This window comes from Prunus avium, chromosome 8, assembly GCF_965620075.1.
Source record: "Prunus avium chromosome 8, drPruAviu1.hap1.1, whole genome shotgun sequence".
Taxonomy (NCBI): Eukaryota; Viridiplantae; Streptophyta; class Magnoliopsida; order Rosales; family Rosaceae; genus Prunus; species Prunus avium.
This window is the reverse complement of record NC_142291.1, coordinates 6,125,010-6,142,564: the sequence shown is the minus strand read 5'-3', so window position 1 is coordinate 6,142,564 and position 17,555 is coordinate 6,125,010. Positions and strand designations below refer to the sequence as shown.

Genomic DNA, 17,555 nt, shown 5'->3' with positions numbered 1-17,555 from the left:
TGCCTCCAGGGCCTTGGAATTTGTCAAGAGCAGAGAAGAGAGCGGTTTGCAATTCTTTCTATGGTATGAAGGTCCCTGAAGGTTATTCTTCAAATATAAAAAATCTTGTATCTTTACAAGATTCAAGACTTCTTGGCCTTAAATCACATGATTGTCATACCTTAATGCAACAATTGCTCCCTGTGGCAATTCGTTCTGTTTTGGAGAAGCCTGCAAGGTATGCAATAACTCGTTTGTGCTTCTTCTTCAATGCTATATGTGCAAAGATGGTTGATGTTTCCAAGCTAGATAAGTTGGAAGAAGATGTAGTAGTTACTTTGTGTTTGCTTGAAAAATACTTTCCACCTTCATTCTTCGATATCATGGTTCATCTAGTAGTACATCTTGTTAGAGAAGTTCGTCTATGTGGGCCAGTTTATTTTAGATGGATGTATCCGTTCGAAAGATATATGAAAGTTCTAAAGGGGTATGTTCAGAACCGTACTCATCCCGAAGGTTGCATTGCGGAGCGTTATATAGCTGAAGAAGCTGTAGAATATTGCACTGAACATTTATCTGATATTAGTACAATTGGAGTGCCATCAAGTCAGAAGATAGGAGTTTCAAAGCCATTATCAGGTTGCACAGTGAGCTTAGTTGATCGGGACCTGTTGAACCAAGCACATCTATATGTCTTGGAGAATACGGAGGAAGTTCTACCTTATATCGAGTATGAGTTTTATTCCTTAAGTTTCCATTTTAAATTATTCCTTATGTTTATCTTATATGTTTGGGACCGTAATGCTTGAATTTTTCGTGTCATGTAGGGAACATATGATCCACATCAAGGCCGCTTATCCAAAATTTAGAAAGAGAACAAAGTGGCTGCAAGATAAGCACAATAGCACTTTCATTCAATGGCTACACTTCAAGGTATATGTTATTCAATAACATATTGGACTTTTAATTTTCTTCTTTCTATGTTAGATTGAATTAAGATATGATTAATTTGCAGGTTCAAAGTGAACTTGATGAGGGAGGCAATCATGGGGTATCAGAAAATTTAAGGTGGCTAGCAGCTGGTCCAAACATGGCAGTGCCATTATATAGGAGCTATCTTATTAAAGGTGTTAAATTTAACATCAAGGCACAAGATGATGTGCGGACAGTTCAAAATAGTGGAGTTTATTTACTTGCACATACCATGCAAGTTGCTAGTGCCAAGGATAAAAACCCAATTCTCTCAAATATGGGTTTTTATGGTGTCATTCAAGAAATTTGGGACCTTGACTACCAAAAGTTTACAATCCCAGTCTTTAGGTGCGATTGGATAGATAGTACTTCCGGCCTTGTAGTCGACGAACTTGGATTTACCCTTGTAGATTTGAGTAAAATTGGACATAGGAATGACCAATTTGTTTTGGCTTCTCAAGTCAAACAAGTATTTTTTGTTGACGACCCGATGCATCATGGTTGGTCGGTAGTGTTATCAGCGCCTAATAGAGAATATAATGATGATGTTATTGGTGATGATGTCTTAGGTGATGTGAGAATTGAGTGTGAGCCATTTACTAGAGGGATGCCAAATGTTGACACATTTGATGAACTAGTGGGTGAGTTTGGGAGTCAAAATATTCGAGATGGGTGTGAAGATATATGGATTGAATGATGCTCTTGTAATTTATGAAATTATTTATGCCCTAAACAGCACTACTGTATGACATTAATTTTGCAATAAATTGTAATGTGTTTTCTTCACTTTCATTATGCAGGTTTTAGACACAAAACAATCAGTACATAAAATACTGGTTCAGTATTATAAAACGACAGTCCTTATAAAACTGTGAAAAACAGACGTATGTTGCCATAAAATTGTCAATCAAAAACGACGTTTTGGAGCATTCAACGACGGCATTGAATTAACCGACGTCTAAAAGCGAACTAAAAGTGAAAAAAGACGACGTTATTGTGAAACAGTTATTAACGATATCACGTCGGAGAAGGATAAAGAGCCGACATGTAATTACAAATAACATGACTTCAGTACAATAATACCGACGTCTAAAAGGACAGATATCGAACCTGAACGTTACAAAAGACGACGTCTTGGATGGATTAGACGACTATTATTTTACTAAAGACGACGTATAAATAGAGAAACACGGCTGTCTTTTACATGATCACGACGTTGTATATCACATACTACGTCGTTTATAGAAATAAATATGTCGTAAGTCATGAGCCTAACATATTTTCCACGTCGGTTATGTAAATATATAAGACGTAGTAAATATTAATAACGTCGTATTTTATTTATTTAAAGACGTAGTATATACATACACACGACTGCGTTTGTATAAAATAGGTCGTCTATTCTTCTAAATGAAAATTTTTTGGTTCATTTTTCAGTATACAGACGTCGGTTGTTTTTGTAAATGACGTTGTTTATTATAACAACGACGGTGATTTACCTTAACCGCTATTTCCACGTCAATATTAATGGAAAAAGTGAAGTAACAATACTATTTCACGACGGTTATATAAATATATTCGACGTCGTATGATTTAATAACGTCATATTTTATTTATTTAAAGACGTAGTGTTTTCTTTTACACGACGAATGTTGTATAAAATAAGTCGTCTATTCTTCTCCATGACAATTTTTTGGTTCATTTTTCAGTGTACAGACGTCGGTTTTTTTTTGTAAATGACGTTATTTGTTATAACAACGACGGTGATTTACCCTAACCGCTATTTCCACGTCAATATTAATGTAAAAAACGAAGTGGCATTACTATTGCACGACGGTTATATAAATACATTGGACGTCGTATGATTTAATAACGTCATATTTTATTTATTTAAAGACGTATTGTATTCTTTTACACGACGGAGGTTGTATAAAATAGGTCGTCTATTCTTCTCCAGGACAATTTTTTGGTTCATTTTTCAGTATACAGACGTCGGTTGTTTGGTTGTTAATGACGTTGTTTGTTATAACAACGACGGTGATTTCGCGTCGTGGTTTTACTTTGCAAAAGACGTCGATCGATTTTACGACGGTTTGAAAACCAAATTCACGACGGTGAATTCCCGTCGTCTTTTGCCTTTTTTGTAGTAGTGAACTGAAATGGAAGTTAACACTGTGCAAACCAAAACAAGCATTGAAGTCTCCTATAAACTATGGAATAAAAGGCTTGGCCACATTTCAAAAGAAAGGATTAATCACCTATGCAAAGAATCAATCTTACCACCATTGAATCATGACAACACAGATGAAATATGCATTGAATGTGTCAAGAGGAAATTAACAAATTTAAGGAAAAAGGGAGCAATAGGAAGCAAAGGTGTTTTAGAACTCATTCACACAGATATCTGTGGACCTTTCCCAAATCCAACTCATGAAGGATTCACCTACTTCATAACCTTTACATACGATTTCTCAAGGTATGGACATGTTTTTCTCATTAAAGAAAAATCAAGTGCTTTAGACATGTTCAAAATTTACAAAGCTGAAGTAGAAAATCAACAAGAATACTATGGAAGGTTTGATGAGACTAGGAGAAATCCTGGACCTTTTGCAAAATTCCTTCAACAAGAAGGAATTATAGCTCAATATACAAATCTAGGCACTCCTCAACAGAATGGAATCTCATAAAGAAGAAACAGAACCTTAAAGGACATGATAAGAAGTATGATGAACTATGCCAACTTGCCTATTTTTCTCTGGGGAGAAGCTTTGAAAACTGCAAATTATGTTCTAAATAGAGTCCCAACCAAACGCATTAACCAAATTCCTTATGAGGTTTGGAATGGAAGAAAACCTAGCCTAAAACATCTAAGGGTTTGGGGTTATAAAGCAGAAGCCAAACCTTACAATCCTGCAGAAAAGAAACTGGATCCCAAAACTATAAGTTGTCATTTTATTGGTTACCTTGAGAGGACTAAGGGGTATAGGTTTTATTGTCCTCATCACACTATGAGATTCATAGAGACATCAAGGGCAGTATTTATAGAAACTGACAATGAAAGAACTGCATAAGAGAATTTCAGTTTTGATGAGATCACATTAGACAGTTTAATATCCCAGAATTCTGCAGAAGAAACTGTCAGATTACCTCAAATTGAGTTAAACAACTCACAATTAGATGACATTGAGGATACAATTACAGCCCAAATTGAAACTGCATAACCAATGCAAATAAACAATAATCAAACACTGCCAGCAGAAACCCAAGGGATAGTCCAAACAGAAGAAGATGCAAAAATGCAACAAAACACAGAACTAAGAAGATCACACAAAATAAGAAGGCCTGCATTAGCAGATGACTATTTTGTGTATCTACAAGGAGTTGAGCATGATGTAAATAGAACTGAAGATCCCATGACCTTCAAACAAGCCATGATGAGTGAAAAGAGTGACAACTAGTGGGCAGCAATGAAATCATAATTGAATTCAATGGAGAAGAATGGAGTTTGGAAACTTGTAACCTTACCTAAAGGTTGCAAACCAATAGGTTGTAAATGGGTATTTAAGACAAATAGAAACTCAAAAGGGCAGATAGATAGATATAAGGCCAGGTTGGTTACCAAAGGGTTTACACAGAAGGAAGGAATCGATTACAATGAGACTTTCTCACTAGTCTCAACTAATGATTCATTAAGGATAATTATGGCACTTGTAGCACATTTTGATCTACACTTGCATCAGATGGATGTTAAAACTGCATTCCTAAATGGAGATCTTGAAGAAAAGATTTACATGATGCAACCAAAAGGCTTCATAAGAAGAAATTGAGAAAAGGGTTTGCTTGGACTATCACAGAGATCTTACATAGAGAAGGTGCTTAAAAGGTTCAACATGCAAGATTGTGCAGGAAGTGATGTTCCCATCGCAGAAGGTGATAAATTAAGCACTGAGCAGGCACCTAAAACTGAACAAGAGAAGCTTGAAATGGTTGACAAACCTTATGCTTCACTAGTAGGGAGTTTAATGTATGCACAAGTGTGTACAAGACCTGATTTGGCTTTTGCAGTTAGCATGTTAGGGAGATTTCAGTCAAACCCTGGACAAGCACATTGGGTTGCATGGAAGAACGTTATGAGATACTTGTAGAGAACAAAGAACTATAAACTGGTATTCAAAAGAAGTGAGCAACTGGAATTACAAGGCTTGACTTTGCAAGATGCCAGGATACATTAAAATCTACAATTGGTTTTGTATTTATGTTCGGAGGAGCTGCAATATCATGAAGGAGTATGAAACGACCTCTTACTGTAGGATCGACTATACTTGCTGAGTTTCTAGCCTGCTATGAAGCCACCTCTCAGGTTATGTGGTTGAGAAATTTCATCATTAGTTTAAGTGTGGTGGAATCAATACACAGACCTATTCAACTATGGAAGGACAATAGTACAGCAGTGCTATTTGCAAAGGGAAACAAAAGAACAAGGGGTTCGAGGCTACTGGATGTCAAGTTCATAATAGTCAAAGAGAAAATTAGTTAAGGATACACTACTATAGATCACATAGGAACAAACCAAATGATTGTAGATCCACTTACTAAAGGAATTCCAAATATTGTTTTTCATAGGCATGTGGCCAGTATGGGATTGACAACTGACATGGATGCTTAAATCAATGGGAGCTCGTTTTGCTTTCAAGTTTTAAACAATTGGTTTTGTTTTTCTATAGTTTCTATGGATGTTGATTCAGTTTTGGTTCAATTAAAGTTAATTTTATTTTAAAATTCTGTTGTTATGTTTTGAAAAACACATTAATGGCATTTAGCAGCATTACTAGCTTAAAGAAGCTGGGACAATTGAATAAACATGGTTATGTCTTAACTCTACCGTTTATCATGTTTGTTCTACTGTTTAATCTAGATTGAAGCTTATGTGGCTTTAAAGAATGATGAGTGTGGTTATAAAGACCTTGAAGTACAAGATATTCAATGACGTATTGATGACCCCCCTCCTCATACTTTGTAGTTGACAATTGCTTACTAGGAATTAGTTTGAGTCATACTTCACAAGGCCTTGAAGTGATCAAAGCAAACACTTTTTTGATTAAACGACCAAGTGGGAGAATGTAAGACAGTTTATTGTCTTAATCCAGAAATTGTGGTCTTCTAATCATATGGGGACTCAAGTAGTTTGCTTTTCAAGAAGTATACTCAGACTTATCAAATTATCTTTATGTAAAAGCTATCCTAATTGAAATACAAGAGATAATAGAATTCCTAATTCTACATGGATTGAAACAACCTAATTCTAATGCAACTGGAACACTCGACTGCTTCTTGGTGGGCAAGGCATTCGAGTGATGCATATATATAGAGGTTCCTTCTCTAGCAACAAAGCACGCTCAAACAGTTCTCACCCCATCTCAGAGAAAGAGTACTAAAGTGTTGCATAGAGAAGAAGATCTTTTATGGCCAATATGTCTGATCAAGGTTAGTGTTAAGCTATGAAAGTCAAGTTAAGATTACCAGTTTTACCATTTTAGATTAAATTAGTGCACCATGTGCTATGGAAGTCGTTCTCCCTGAGCTCAGCTTCAGTGATGGAGTCGACATCAATGGAGCCCCAAAGGGGAAGTGTCGTTTTTGGTGATGAGAACGGAATGCTCACGAGGTTGGGGAGGTTTAAAGAGAGGTGGGCGGAGTTGTCGAAGATAAGAGAGAGAGCTTTGGAGGTGTTTCAGAGTCAAAAGATTTTATGGTGTTTTATCAAAGCAAAGATTTTTGGATTTTGATTTGAAGTGCAAGATTTATGGGTTTTTAGTAAGAGATTGTGGAAGAGAGAGAAGGGTGGTCGAAATTGAGGAGGAGAGGCTTTGTCGCCGGTGTTAGTTGTGACCTGGGTGGTTGGGTGAGGAGGTTGTGCAGGTGGCTAACGAGGAAGGGAGAGAAAGAGGGGGATTGGCAAGGCTGGGATGATGATGATGATCAAGATTGAATCGAAGTTCCAATTTTTCCCTTGCACGCACGCAACACGTGCACTCAAAACTGACAAAATTAGGGGATGTGACTTAATTTGTTGACGATTGCAAATGAGATGACGAAATTGGGAAAATTGAAATTTCGATGACCTTTTGTTTTCCAGCCTAACCCTAGTGACCAAAAATGTTTTTAACCCTAAAAAACGATGCACAAGGAAAGATAATATGGCTTAGGCCCAAATCGGTTGTTTTAAAATGAAATCAATCCAATCCGGACTATGCCCACCCCTATTTTTATCTACTACAAAATCAGACCCAAAAAACAACTTCATTAGGTCATCCGTAATGGATTCCCTAAACCATATTCTTAGATAAAATTTAGAAAGGAAGTGAGAAAACCCACCTCCAATTATGCTCCCTATCTAGCTTCTAAAATAAGTAGGCCTTTAGAAGCTCCTAAATTTGAGAAGAGAGAATGGACTCCTAATTGCTACCTATAATTTAATGCTGCCTTATTGAATGAATATTTTAAACCTTTACAATATTTTATATAATAATTTTTTTTTTTATAGAGATAAACCATTTATATTAAATTAAAAAATAAATTTTAATTAAAAAATAGATAGTGCGTGAAAATATTTTCTTCCAACTAGGACTCCGTGCTCAAGATAATGGCCAGAGTTAATTAGCTGAAGCAACAAAAAAAGTGGGCCTCACAAGTATCAAAGCTTGGGATCCCGGCGGTCCTTCCACAACTCAAAAATTACTGCCTACGCGACACCACAGATCATACGTGGCCTAAAAGAATTTTAAAGCCAGGATTATATAAAAAAATTCCTTGAAAAATAGAAAAGAAAAGGAGGTATAAAAAGAGAATGACGGGAAAAAGAGAGAAAATTCAATCATTAATTTTCTTGTCTCCCAAACAAGATCACAGAACCCTTTTTATCGTGTTTAATTTTTTGGAATCTCACAACTGTCAACGGAAAAGAGTTTCGCATTGCTGTGCGCCAAACAGGGCCTTAGATCTGAATGAGAACCCACATTCTCTGTAAGTCGTTGCAATTTCTTCTGCTGAATTGTTTCTGAAAACATTCATTTCATTACATTTCAATGTCTCTGTGTTTTTGTTTTGTCTAATCTTCTGGTAATACTATTTTCCTGCTCTGTTTGGTTTCCGTGAAAATTTGAAAATTGTGAAAATAGTAACTTCTGCATGCTCGATGGATTATGATGAAATCATGTTGGTTTGACTGAAACCGCGCTTGATTCAGAATCATTGAGAAACTCGGGCATTTAGTTATTCTTCCTTCGTTTCCTTTTCAGGGTTCAGAGAATGTGCATTCGAATTCTAGATCTTCAACTGTAAATGTAGTGGATTTTGTTTGGGAGTAATATATGATATAAGCTTGAATTGGATTTGACTTGCGAAAAAAGAAAAGGAAAACAGAAAAAAGATGGTGTTTTGGGAAGGGTATGTGAGTGATGAGGCAATGGGAACCTTTGCCCCAATTTTGGTTTACTGGTTGTATGCGGGGTTATACCAGTTGTTGCCGCCTTTGGACAATTACCGCTTGCATACAAGAAGAGAAGAAGATGAGAAGAACTCGGTTCCGCTCCCCTCCGTTGTTAAAGGTGTTTTGCTTCAACAGCTTGTCCAGGCCACCGTTGCTCAGGGGCTCTTCTTGGTCAGTTACTTCAACTTGTCATTATATCAATTTATGGAAATTTATGCCGAATGTACTTCATTTTCATGCTTTCTCGTATGTTTATAAATAAATTGTGCATATATGCCTACCTAATTATTGAAATCTGTATCAAGTGACCGTTCTTGAGAATAAGGCATGACTCAGTTGGAGGCTTTTTGAGAAATTGCCTTTAGATACACTGACGTAGAAAGTTGCTCAGAGAGATCTCTATTCATTGTATTTTGCTTTTATAAAATCGTTTTTTGGGTCTACCTTGTGTATGCTGGTCAAACTTTTTGGCCTCAATAAATTGAGGGCATCTTCTTTATTTAACCAAACAATTATGTAGATTTGTCTTTCATTGCCATATTTTTATTTATTTTTCCTTAAAAGAGTCCTAGAAATGTTCTCAACTCTGTAGACACAATCTACCATACTTGAAGTGTTCTGAAGGCTTGACTATGTCCTGATCTTGTCTTCACTGTCTTGGTTCCATCTCGACTCTGGCTTTAGTCTTGATGCTCTTTGAGTCTCCAAGTGCCCCACTCATGTGATGTCTTTGAATAAGTACTTGACAGAATGGGTTCTTTTCGACAAAATAAATAAACCTTTGACAATAGGTCACTCTAAACGCTAACTGCATTACATACCTGCCAAATGATACTACTGAGGAGACCTGTTAGTTCTACAATTTCAGTGGTTAACTTGGAAGAGAAGCATAACAAAGTTGAGTAAGGTCTGAAAGGGTGTTCTCCTTTGGATTCTCCTAAACATGCATTCATGTGAGACATTCTTTCAAAATTACAGTTCCTAGTTCAAGTCAAATTAATGTACAAATTTATCTTAGCATGCTCATGACTAACTTGGAAATTTTAAGTTGTCATTTGTCTCATCTACCTTCAATCCTGTTTGCTTCTTGTTTTTTTTCTGCCACACAGAAGGATGGCATGTTCATAGTTTTGCATCATGTTGTCAGTGTCACATAATCATCTTTTACTGAACACCCCCCTTCTGGCCCAAACAAAAGAAAGAAATAAAATTGAACAAAAAAAGCAAGGTTTCTTACCTAAACGCCTAGTGGTGGGGGGGCTTAAAAGGCTTCCTAGGAAGATCACCAAATCTAGGTGGTTCCAGATTCAACCGTATGCACTGACCAAAAAAAAAAAAAAAAGAATTGTTAATTCTGTTGGGCATATAATATATACTCATAGCAGCAGTTTCTCTCAATAATTGTTCAGCCTGACCTAGTTGATCGTATTGGTTGCCATCACTAAGCTTTATCATACACTACTGAAGTGATTTTGTGTAGTTGTACTTTTAAGCAAATGGTTGTAATATATGATGCTCTGTTATGTATTCAATTGCATGTGCCTGTAGGGTGTAGGCATCCTGGACATCTAGCTTGTTTGCCGCTTTGCTGATCCCATAAAGTGTCAAGCTTTTCTGCAGTTAACTATAATCCTTTAGGCCTTGCAACCTAATGTATTGACTCTTTATGCGCTTTGATATTCGTAAAAGTAAACACATGATGCTGTGATGCATGATTTAAGATATATCAGATTCTAGGTTATTGAATAATAAAGTTACTGCATACCATATTTTGGAATTTTGTTTGTTATTTATTAAGAATTGAGATACAGCAGTGCATGTCAGGTTGAGTATGACCGTTGCATCAAAGCAGATACTCGAACAATTTATTTGCTTCCCTCTTTCCCCCTTTTAATATATTGATTGTGCAGAACAGGTGCTGCACTTTCCCCAACTGACGAGGATTTGACCAGAAGTTGTGAACAGAGAGCTTAGGGTCTAGCCTAGTCCTGTTTTCAAAGGGATAGATTCTATAGGTTGGTTTTCTAGCCTTGATAAGATGGACTTACTTTAGGCACCATTGTCTTAGATCGATTGCTTCCTTTTCTTATGGTTCAACCCTAAAGTGGACAGTCAAGCACTATGAGATTTGTAGTTAGAATTGTCATAGATCAAATTGAATAGATGGTTTTCCTTAGTTAATAAGAAGGAATCTTAACTAATTGTTTTAGCAATGATCAAACGGGAAAAAAAAGGGTTCTGTTATATGAACATTTGGCATTTTCTGTTGCAAATAAAAGACAATTTATCTCAAAGAGGTTAAAAAAAAATTGGGTTGTTAGCATGATATACATTGTTGGCACATTCCCTAATAGCTTAAGCTTTTGGTCTCTAGTGGTTGTCAATCATCATATGAATGCTCTAGTTGCAGGAGCTTCCGGGTTGGAACCTAATCTCAACCACCCACTTCTTTGTGGTTTGGAGGGTAGGGCTGCATCTATTTTTTTGTTCCTCTTTGTCCTTGTATGTATTAAAAGATCAGAGTACCGGTTGCAGGACGTATTGGGTTCAAAACCTCCAATCCTAATTCCCCACTTCCTTCTTGTTTGCAAGGTTCATGGTGGGATGCGCCTATAAGTTTCTTCACTGTCTCCATTTCTTTGCCTCTCCACATGCAAGATGGGGTCAGGGTGGTAGTGTGATCTATATTGTTGGCCCATTCCCTAAAAGTCTATGCTTTTGGGTTCTAGTTAGGAATTTTGGACTCAAATTCCCAGGCCAAAATCGCGCACACTAAATTCTGGATTAACGTGTTCACGATGAATCTATTATTTAGATTTGTTACTGAATTGAGTTAAGTGGATTTACATGCGCATAAAATAAATTGTAGACACAACAATTTTGTTTTAGAATTATTTCGTATACGTTTGCTTTACCCCAACTGTGCTACACCCACGAGCGGAGTCTCTTTCGATCACTCGCACTTAAGCAGTCTCACTCTTTCTCAATAGAGAACCCTAATTACATCCAGAAAACTCAAATAACTGAAACTCATAAAGTTTTTCTCTTAGTCTATTTCAAATTTAGAAGAGGCAAAACACTCAAAAGGCTGAATGATCACATGCATAAGGCCAAGACCCCAATAAGTATATAAAAGCTCTATAAATTCCCATGTTACATTTGGAAAAGGAAGCGAAATCCCAATTAGAAACCAAAACCAATTATAACTAGGAAAACATAAGGAAAGTTACTGAAAAAGTGATTCTCTCTTAATTGAGACCACAAGGAACCATGCTAGTGGTTGTCTAATATGGTATCAGAGTCGATGCTCTAACTTTAACAAGGGAAAATCCCATTGCTGCCATATTTGTCCAACAAACTTCAAGTCTGCTATGAATACCCAATTAAATGTTATCAGTCTGATATTCGGGATGATAAGTACAGGGATAAGAAGCATTCTTTATTCTCTTTTCTCTCATCTGTAGGCAATTATGCAATTTGTGCATTGATTTATCAAAATTATCAGTGTTTCTTTTTAATAAACTATAAGGATGGTTGTTTTCTTCAAGAAAAATCATTACCTCCTCAAACATAATCTGATTGCTTCTGCCTTTCTTTTGAGCAATGCAAACTTGTACACGTGAGGTAATAGCATTTTTATATAGTAGAATTTTCAAGTTATTTTTTCTACAGTGTAACTTTCAATAACACATGTAATTATAATTATTAGGAATAGCATGTTGATGAAATTTTGTAAAACCCACTAGGTTCCTTTCCAATTAAGGAACTAATAATTTTTTTATTTTGAAATTTATGTTCTGCTTGCCAACTATGCTTTTGATGACCATAAAGCTGTTCAACATAGCTAATACGGAAGTTACCTGCAGCACATGTAACTTAGATCATGGGATCTCTTAGCATATGGTGTGACCTAAATCTTAACTTCTTAACCTCAGATCGGTTTGGGAATTTACTGGGTAATTTTGGGGTTGTATAGTCAGGTCTATGTTTGAGAAGAAATCATATTTCCTTATGTTGTTTAGGGTGAAAAGGCCATTGTGTAGATGACTTGATGTTCTTTATTTATAGGTATCTTAGATGGCTTTCTTTGCTTGTTTTTTGGCCCTTTTGGTTTATCAGTTGAAGAGTTTTGAACTTCAAATTATGTATATGTCAATCTTGTTAATTTGCCAAAGATTTGAAATTGAATGCCTTGGTTGGTTGTTTGGTTGATTCAGTAGCTTTACTATCTTACGTGAGGTGTATGGTTTACCTGCTGTATAATTTGGACTAGTGATGTAACTTAGGCAGTTGTGCATTAACCAATTGATATTTTGTAATGATCTGTGACTCATAGTAGGACTTTATTCTTAGGTAGTATTTGGTTCATTGGAATCAATGAAACTGAAATGAAGTAAATATTCCTAGTCCATTGTTTTGTTGGGAAAAAGAAAATAAAGGAGTGGACACTCTAGGATGTCAATTTCCCCAAAATGATGGATAAGACCAGTTACATTCCTTAGAATTTTCTATGCTTCCTACCTTTCCTCCAGCTCTCTCAATATTCCATTCTTGTTTTTATTTCATTTCAACATTTCGTTGTGAACTGTTACTCTTATGTGTCCAATTTGGAAGGTCCTTTGTATCAACTATTTTTATGACTAATACGTTCGTGTCTTTTTGCTACAGTTGACCTCAAAGGCAAATATCTCGGGGATCACAGTTCAGCCCTCGATACCTGTCCAGATTGTGCAGATTGTTATTGCAATGCTAGTCATGGACACGTGGCAGTACTTTGTGCACCGCTACATGCATCAGAACAAGTTTTTGTACCGCCATGTTCATTCTCAGCACCACAGACTTGTTGTTCCGTATGCCATTGGAGCCCTTTATAATCACCCGCTTGAGGGTCTCTTGCTCGACACTTTCGGTGGGGCCATCTCTTTTCTAGTCTCCGGGATGACAGCACGGACGGCAGTTACATTCTTCTGCTTTGCAGTGATTAAAACTGTTGATGATCACTGTGGACTTTGGTTGCCCGGTAATATCTTCCATATTTTATTCCAGAATAATACTGCTTATCATGACATACATCATCAACTTCAAGGCTTGAAGTACAACTATTCTCAGCCATTCTTCCCACTATGGGATAAACTTTTTGGGACCTACATGCCTTATAATCTTTTGAAGAGACCTGAAGGGGGTTTTGAAGCAAGGGCAGTGAAGGCAATGAAAGACTAGTTGAATCACAACAATCTGTCAGTTAACTAATTCAAGCTCACTTCACGCAGGGAAATTATTTTGCTGAGGTTTTGTCATCCTTGGGAATCTGGATTAGAATTGTTATATCGAGTCTATGTTCTAGGCTCTAGCGGGAGGGTTTTGTGGTTCGAGTTAGTCCTTTTTTGGTTGTGGCAGTATTTTGTCTTTGCTTGGTTGTGTTAATTCCACCAACCTGCCTTATTCATTGTAATTGTGAGATTCTCGGCTGTCTAATTTGTAGCATATTTGTTCATGGTTATGCAACAGTAGTTTTAAGGCAATTAATCAGCCTGTCAAAGATTGATGTACTTGGATTTGTATGTGGTGTGTGAAGTTTTGAATTTTTTTTTTTAACAGAGTTGAACTAACACTGAAGTATAGTGTGATTATAGAATTCGTATATTTTTCAGAAATTACACTTTGCACATACCACAACAGCACCTTGTTGGTCTTGATTTTAAACGGCACCACGGGATAGAGTTCATACAATTTGACTGTGTTATGTTACCAACCAGTTTAACTTCGTAACCGGTTGGCGCTTGAATGCTCTTGTAAGTACAAATTACATATGAAGGTACGGTTCTTTTCAGTACTCTAATCAGCCATATATGCAGTCATTAGTTTTTTGGATTATAATGCAAGACGAATGCATTTCAAAATGTTTGTGTTGGCTGATATGCGGGGACAGATTTCTGCATTGGAAGAAACACGAAAGAGATGCTTGCATTGTACCTGTATCTGCAGATTTTATTTTTCAAATCATCTGTGTTTTCCTTTAAAAGAATAAATAAATAACGAAATCGATCAACAACACTTTCTGTAGATCCATCTGAGAGGGTTCAAACCCTTTAATTTCATTCTCCTTCCAAATCTCCCATACAACTTATATGTTAGAACAAATGAATGTTACCAATAATCTCTGCAGGAACAACGTCCTTCTTTAAATCTATGAAACCGAGCTCGATCCCTCACAATTATTTCCCTATTATAAATCTTTGAAATAAGTTTGATCACAGCATGACAATCATCACATATTCTTAGGTTCTTAATCACCTGAATTGGTGTACCCTCACTGGTACTAATCAAACCAAAAGCCACAGCCAACTTCTCACAGTGATAACTCAATGCATTTTCTTTCTCCTCCTCCCCTATATCATGCAGCACATTATTAGTCTTGGCCACATATCCATAGGCTTTGACCCTCAACATAATCTCGTCTAGCTTTGCATAAATCTCACGCCATTTAACATGGCTTTGATCACCATTCACAAACTTGTGTATCACACCCTCCACTTCTATGTAACCGAAACCTGGTATCTTCTTCACATCCCTTCTCTTCATTGCCTCCCTCACCCTGCCTACGTCGTCCCATCTCTCATGAGATGCGTAAACATTTGATAACAACACAAAATCACCACAACCCTTAGACCCCATCTCAACTAGTTTCCGTGATGCCATTTCCGCCATTTCCACATTCCCATAAGTCTTGCTAGCACCAAGTAAAGTCTGCCAGAGCACCACATCAGCAAACATAGGCATAGAATTTATAATCTGGTAAGCCTCTTGAAGCCGCCCCGCTCGTCCCAACAAATCGACCACAGTCCCATAATGCTTAACATTAGGGGACACCCCTTGCTCCTCCATTGAATTAAATAACCTAACCCCATCTTCCACCAGTCCAGCATGGTTGCACGCACACAGAGCAGCAAGATACGACACTGCATCCGGGCACACCCCACTTTTAGCCATCTCCCCAAAGAGCTCAAGCGCTTTATCACCATCGCCATGCATAGCAAACGCCATTATCATCGTATTCCACGTTATCAAATTCTTCCCACATTTCATATTCTTAAACACCCGATATGCTTTATCCACAAAGCCGCATTTGGCATACATATCAATAACCGCATTGCACACAATGACGTGCATATCAAGCTTCTCCTCCATTATATAGACATGTATTTTCTCTCCTCCTTTCACTCCACCCAATTGCGAACAGGCCGAGAGCGCACCCAGGACCGTGACTTCATTGGGCTTCAAACCCTCTTCTTCGCTCATTCTTTTAAACAGAGCTATAGCTTCAGTGGGTCGACTCCCCTGAGCCAACCCAGCAATTAAAGCATTCCAAGAAGCTATATCCCTCTCACTCATTTCATCGAACACCTTCTGTGCAAAACCCAGGTCGCCGACTTTGGCATACACGTCGAGCAAAGTGGTTTGCAGCAACACGTCGACCCCAAACCCAAACCGTACAATCTGAGAGTGAATCTGCATGGCCTCAGAGAAAGCCAATGCACGTGCGCACGCTTTCAAAGCGAAGGAGCACGTGAGGGCGTCGACCTTTTGGGAAGCTTGTGACATGGTCTTGTACCATGAGATGGCTTGGGTGGGTTGGAGGCTCTGGGCGAGGCCCCGAACGACGGCGTTCCATTGATTGGTTGAAGGCTTTCGCAGTTGGTGGAAGAGGGTTATGGCGTGAGAGAGGTCGGCGACGGGGGAAAGGGCACAGAGCTCGATGAGTTTGGCGGTGAGGGAGGGGTAGAATTGGAATTTCCCACTAGTTAGGAGGTGGGATTGGAGCTGCTTGATGTGAGCGAGAGAGGTGCATTTCTGTAACAAGGACTCCAAATTGGCCATTCCATGCTCATTGCACCTTTTTTTCTTTTAAGCGCAATGCTGTTGAAAATAATAATAATAATAATTTAACTATATCAAACTCGTCAAATTTGGAGATCATTTCAAATTTGTATCCAATCTTGTAATATCCTACAAATTCATACAACAAAAAACTTACATGTAAGTCCCTCCATTAGTAAATCATTATAGCATCCACAATGGTGGTGTCTAAATTTAGGAGTGTAAAGCCACTTTTACATTCATTTTATAAAACTCTGGAGATGTAAATGTGATTTTTGCTCTAATATAAGGATGATGTAAATCGAAAGTTGTATATTCGATTTTTGTGTGTTAATTAAATGCAATTAAATCTGAGCCATTGATTTTCAAAAAGAAACAATTTGGGCCACTTATTTGGTGACCGTTAGAGGCTCTATTCAGCCAATTTGCACTTTGCCTTACAAGCCTTTACATCCTCCCACTGCAGCAACTTTCGGTGGCAATAGGCGGATGTTCTTAGTCATTGAAGTGCCTACTTGACAAAAATGAATTTGCTTTTCTTGCAACATTTTAGACCAACAAGTAAAGAAGTAAGGTCATCCCCAATGGGGGCTCTATGGGGTGCAGCACCACTTTTGGGCTCCAATAAATAGAAACACATGCACACACAAAAAACCATTTCCAGTGGTCCAATTTTGATGCCCTAAATGCTTGAGCCTCACTAGAGCTCAACCTAAATATAGGTACATGGTTGAAGCTCTTTAAACTTAGTAGGACCTGCATAGAAGGAAAAGCTACCAGCCCATGTGTGTTGTCGGTGACGCTCCTTGCGACTGTAGCATATCTACTCGCCCAAAGAAAGGTTGTTGACCACTTTTTTTAATTTTTTAATAATTTGACCAATGGCTACATGTAGGGGTGTAAAAGGATCAGATTCGGATCGGATAAACCTCAATTCAAATCTGAATTCATTTATAATTGGATTATCAGATTTAGATTGTATTCGGACTATCGGATTGTACCTATCAATCCATATCCGTTAAGCATCGAATTCGGATTGGATCGGATTATTATCGGATTTATTTTGATATGTACAAAAAATCAAAATTTCATTAGTAGTCTCGTTCTTTTATTGTATTTATCTACTTTTTATATCAAATTTTGATATTATATCATAAAAATTAGTTTTAAGTCTATTCTTAGTGCATATAAAACTAAAATTACTCATTTACACATATTAAATATTAATATTAAGCAT

General features: G+C 37.3%; 2 protein-coding genes across 2 annotated transcripts; one reads left to right on the top strand and one right to left on the bottom strand.

The window, feature by feature from the left end:
• The first annotated feature begins 7,779 nt into the window (after positions 1–7,779).
• On the top strand, positions 7,780–14,035 carry LOC110761565 (very-long-chain aldehyde decarbonylase GL1-9). Its single transcript, XM_021964048.2, has 3 exons — positions 7,780–7,974; positions 8,250–8,611; positions 13,109–14,035. The coding sequence occupies exons 2-3, from the start codon at positions 8,381–8,383 to the stop codon at positions 13,658–13,660; spliced, it is 783 nt and encodes a 260-aa protein (XP_021819740.1). The 5' UTR covers positions 7,780–7,974; positions 8,250–8,380; the 3' UTR covers positions 13,661–14,035.
• A 415-nt stretch (positions 14,036–14,450) lies between these two features.
• Positions 14,451–16,375, bottom strand: LOC110761540 (Tetratricopeptide repeat (TPR)-like superfamily protein). The gene has a single exon (XM_021964025.2). The coding sequence runs from the start codon at positions 16,316–16,318 to the stop codon at positions 14,588–14,590; it is 1,731 nt and encodes a 576-aa protein (XP_021819717.2). The 5' UTR covers positions 16,319–16,375; the 3' UTR covers positions 14,451–14,587.
• Between the last annotated feature and the right edge of the window lie 1,180 nt (positions 16,376–17,555).

Bases quoted from the DNA above. Each gene is read 5' to 3' on its own strand.
- LOC110761565 (XM_021964048.2), top strand. From the start codon at position 8,381: ATGGTGTTTTGGGAAGGGTATGTGAGTGATGAGGCAATGGGAACCTTT. The intron at 8,612-13,108 runs GTCAGTTACTTC...TTTTTGCTACAG, and splicing joins TTGCTCAGGGGCTCTTCTTG to TTGACCTCAAAGGCAAATAT.
- LOC110761540 (XM_021964025.2), bottom strand. From the start codon at position 16,318: ATGGCCAATTTGGAGTCCTTGTTACAGAAATGCACCTCTCTCGCTCAC.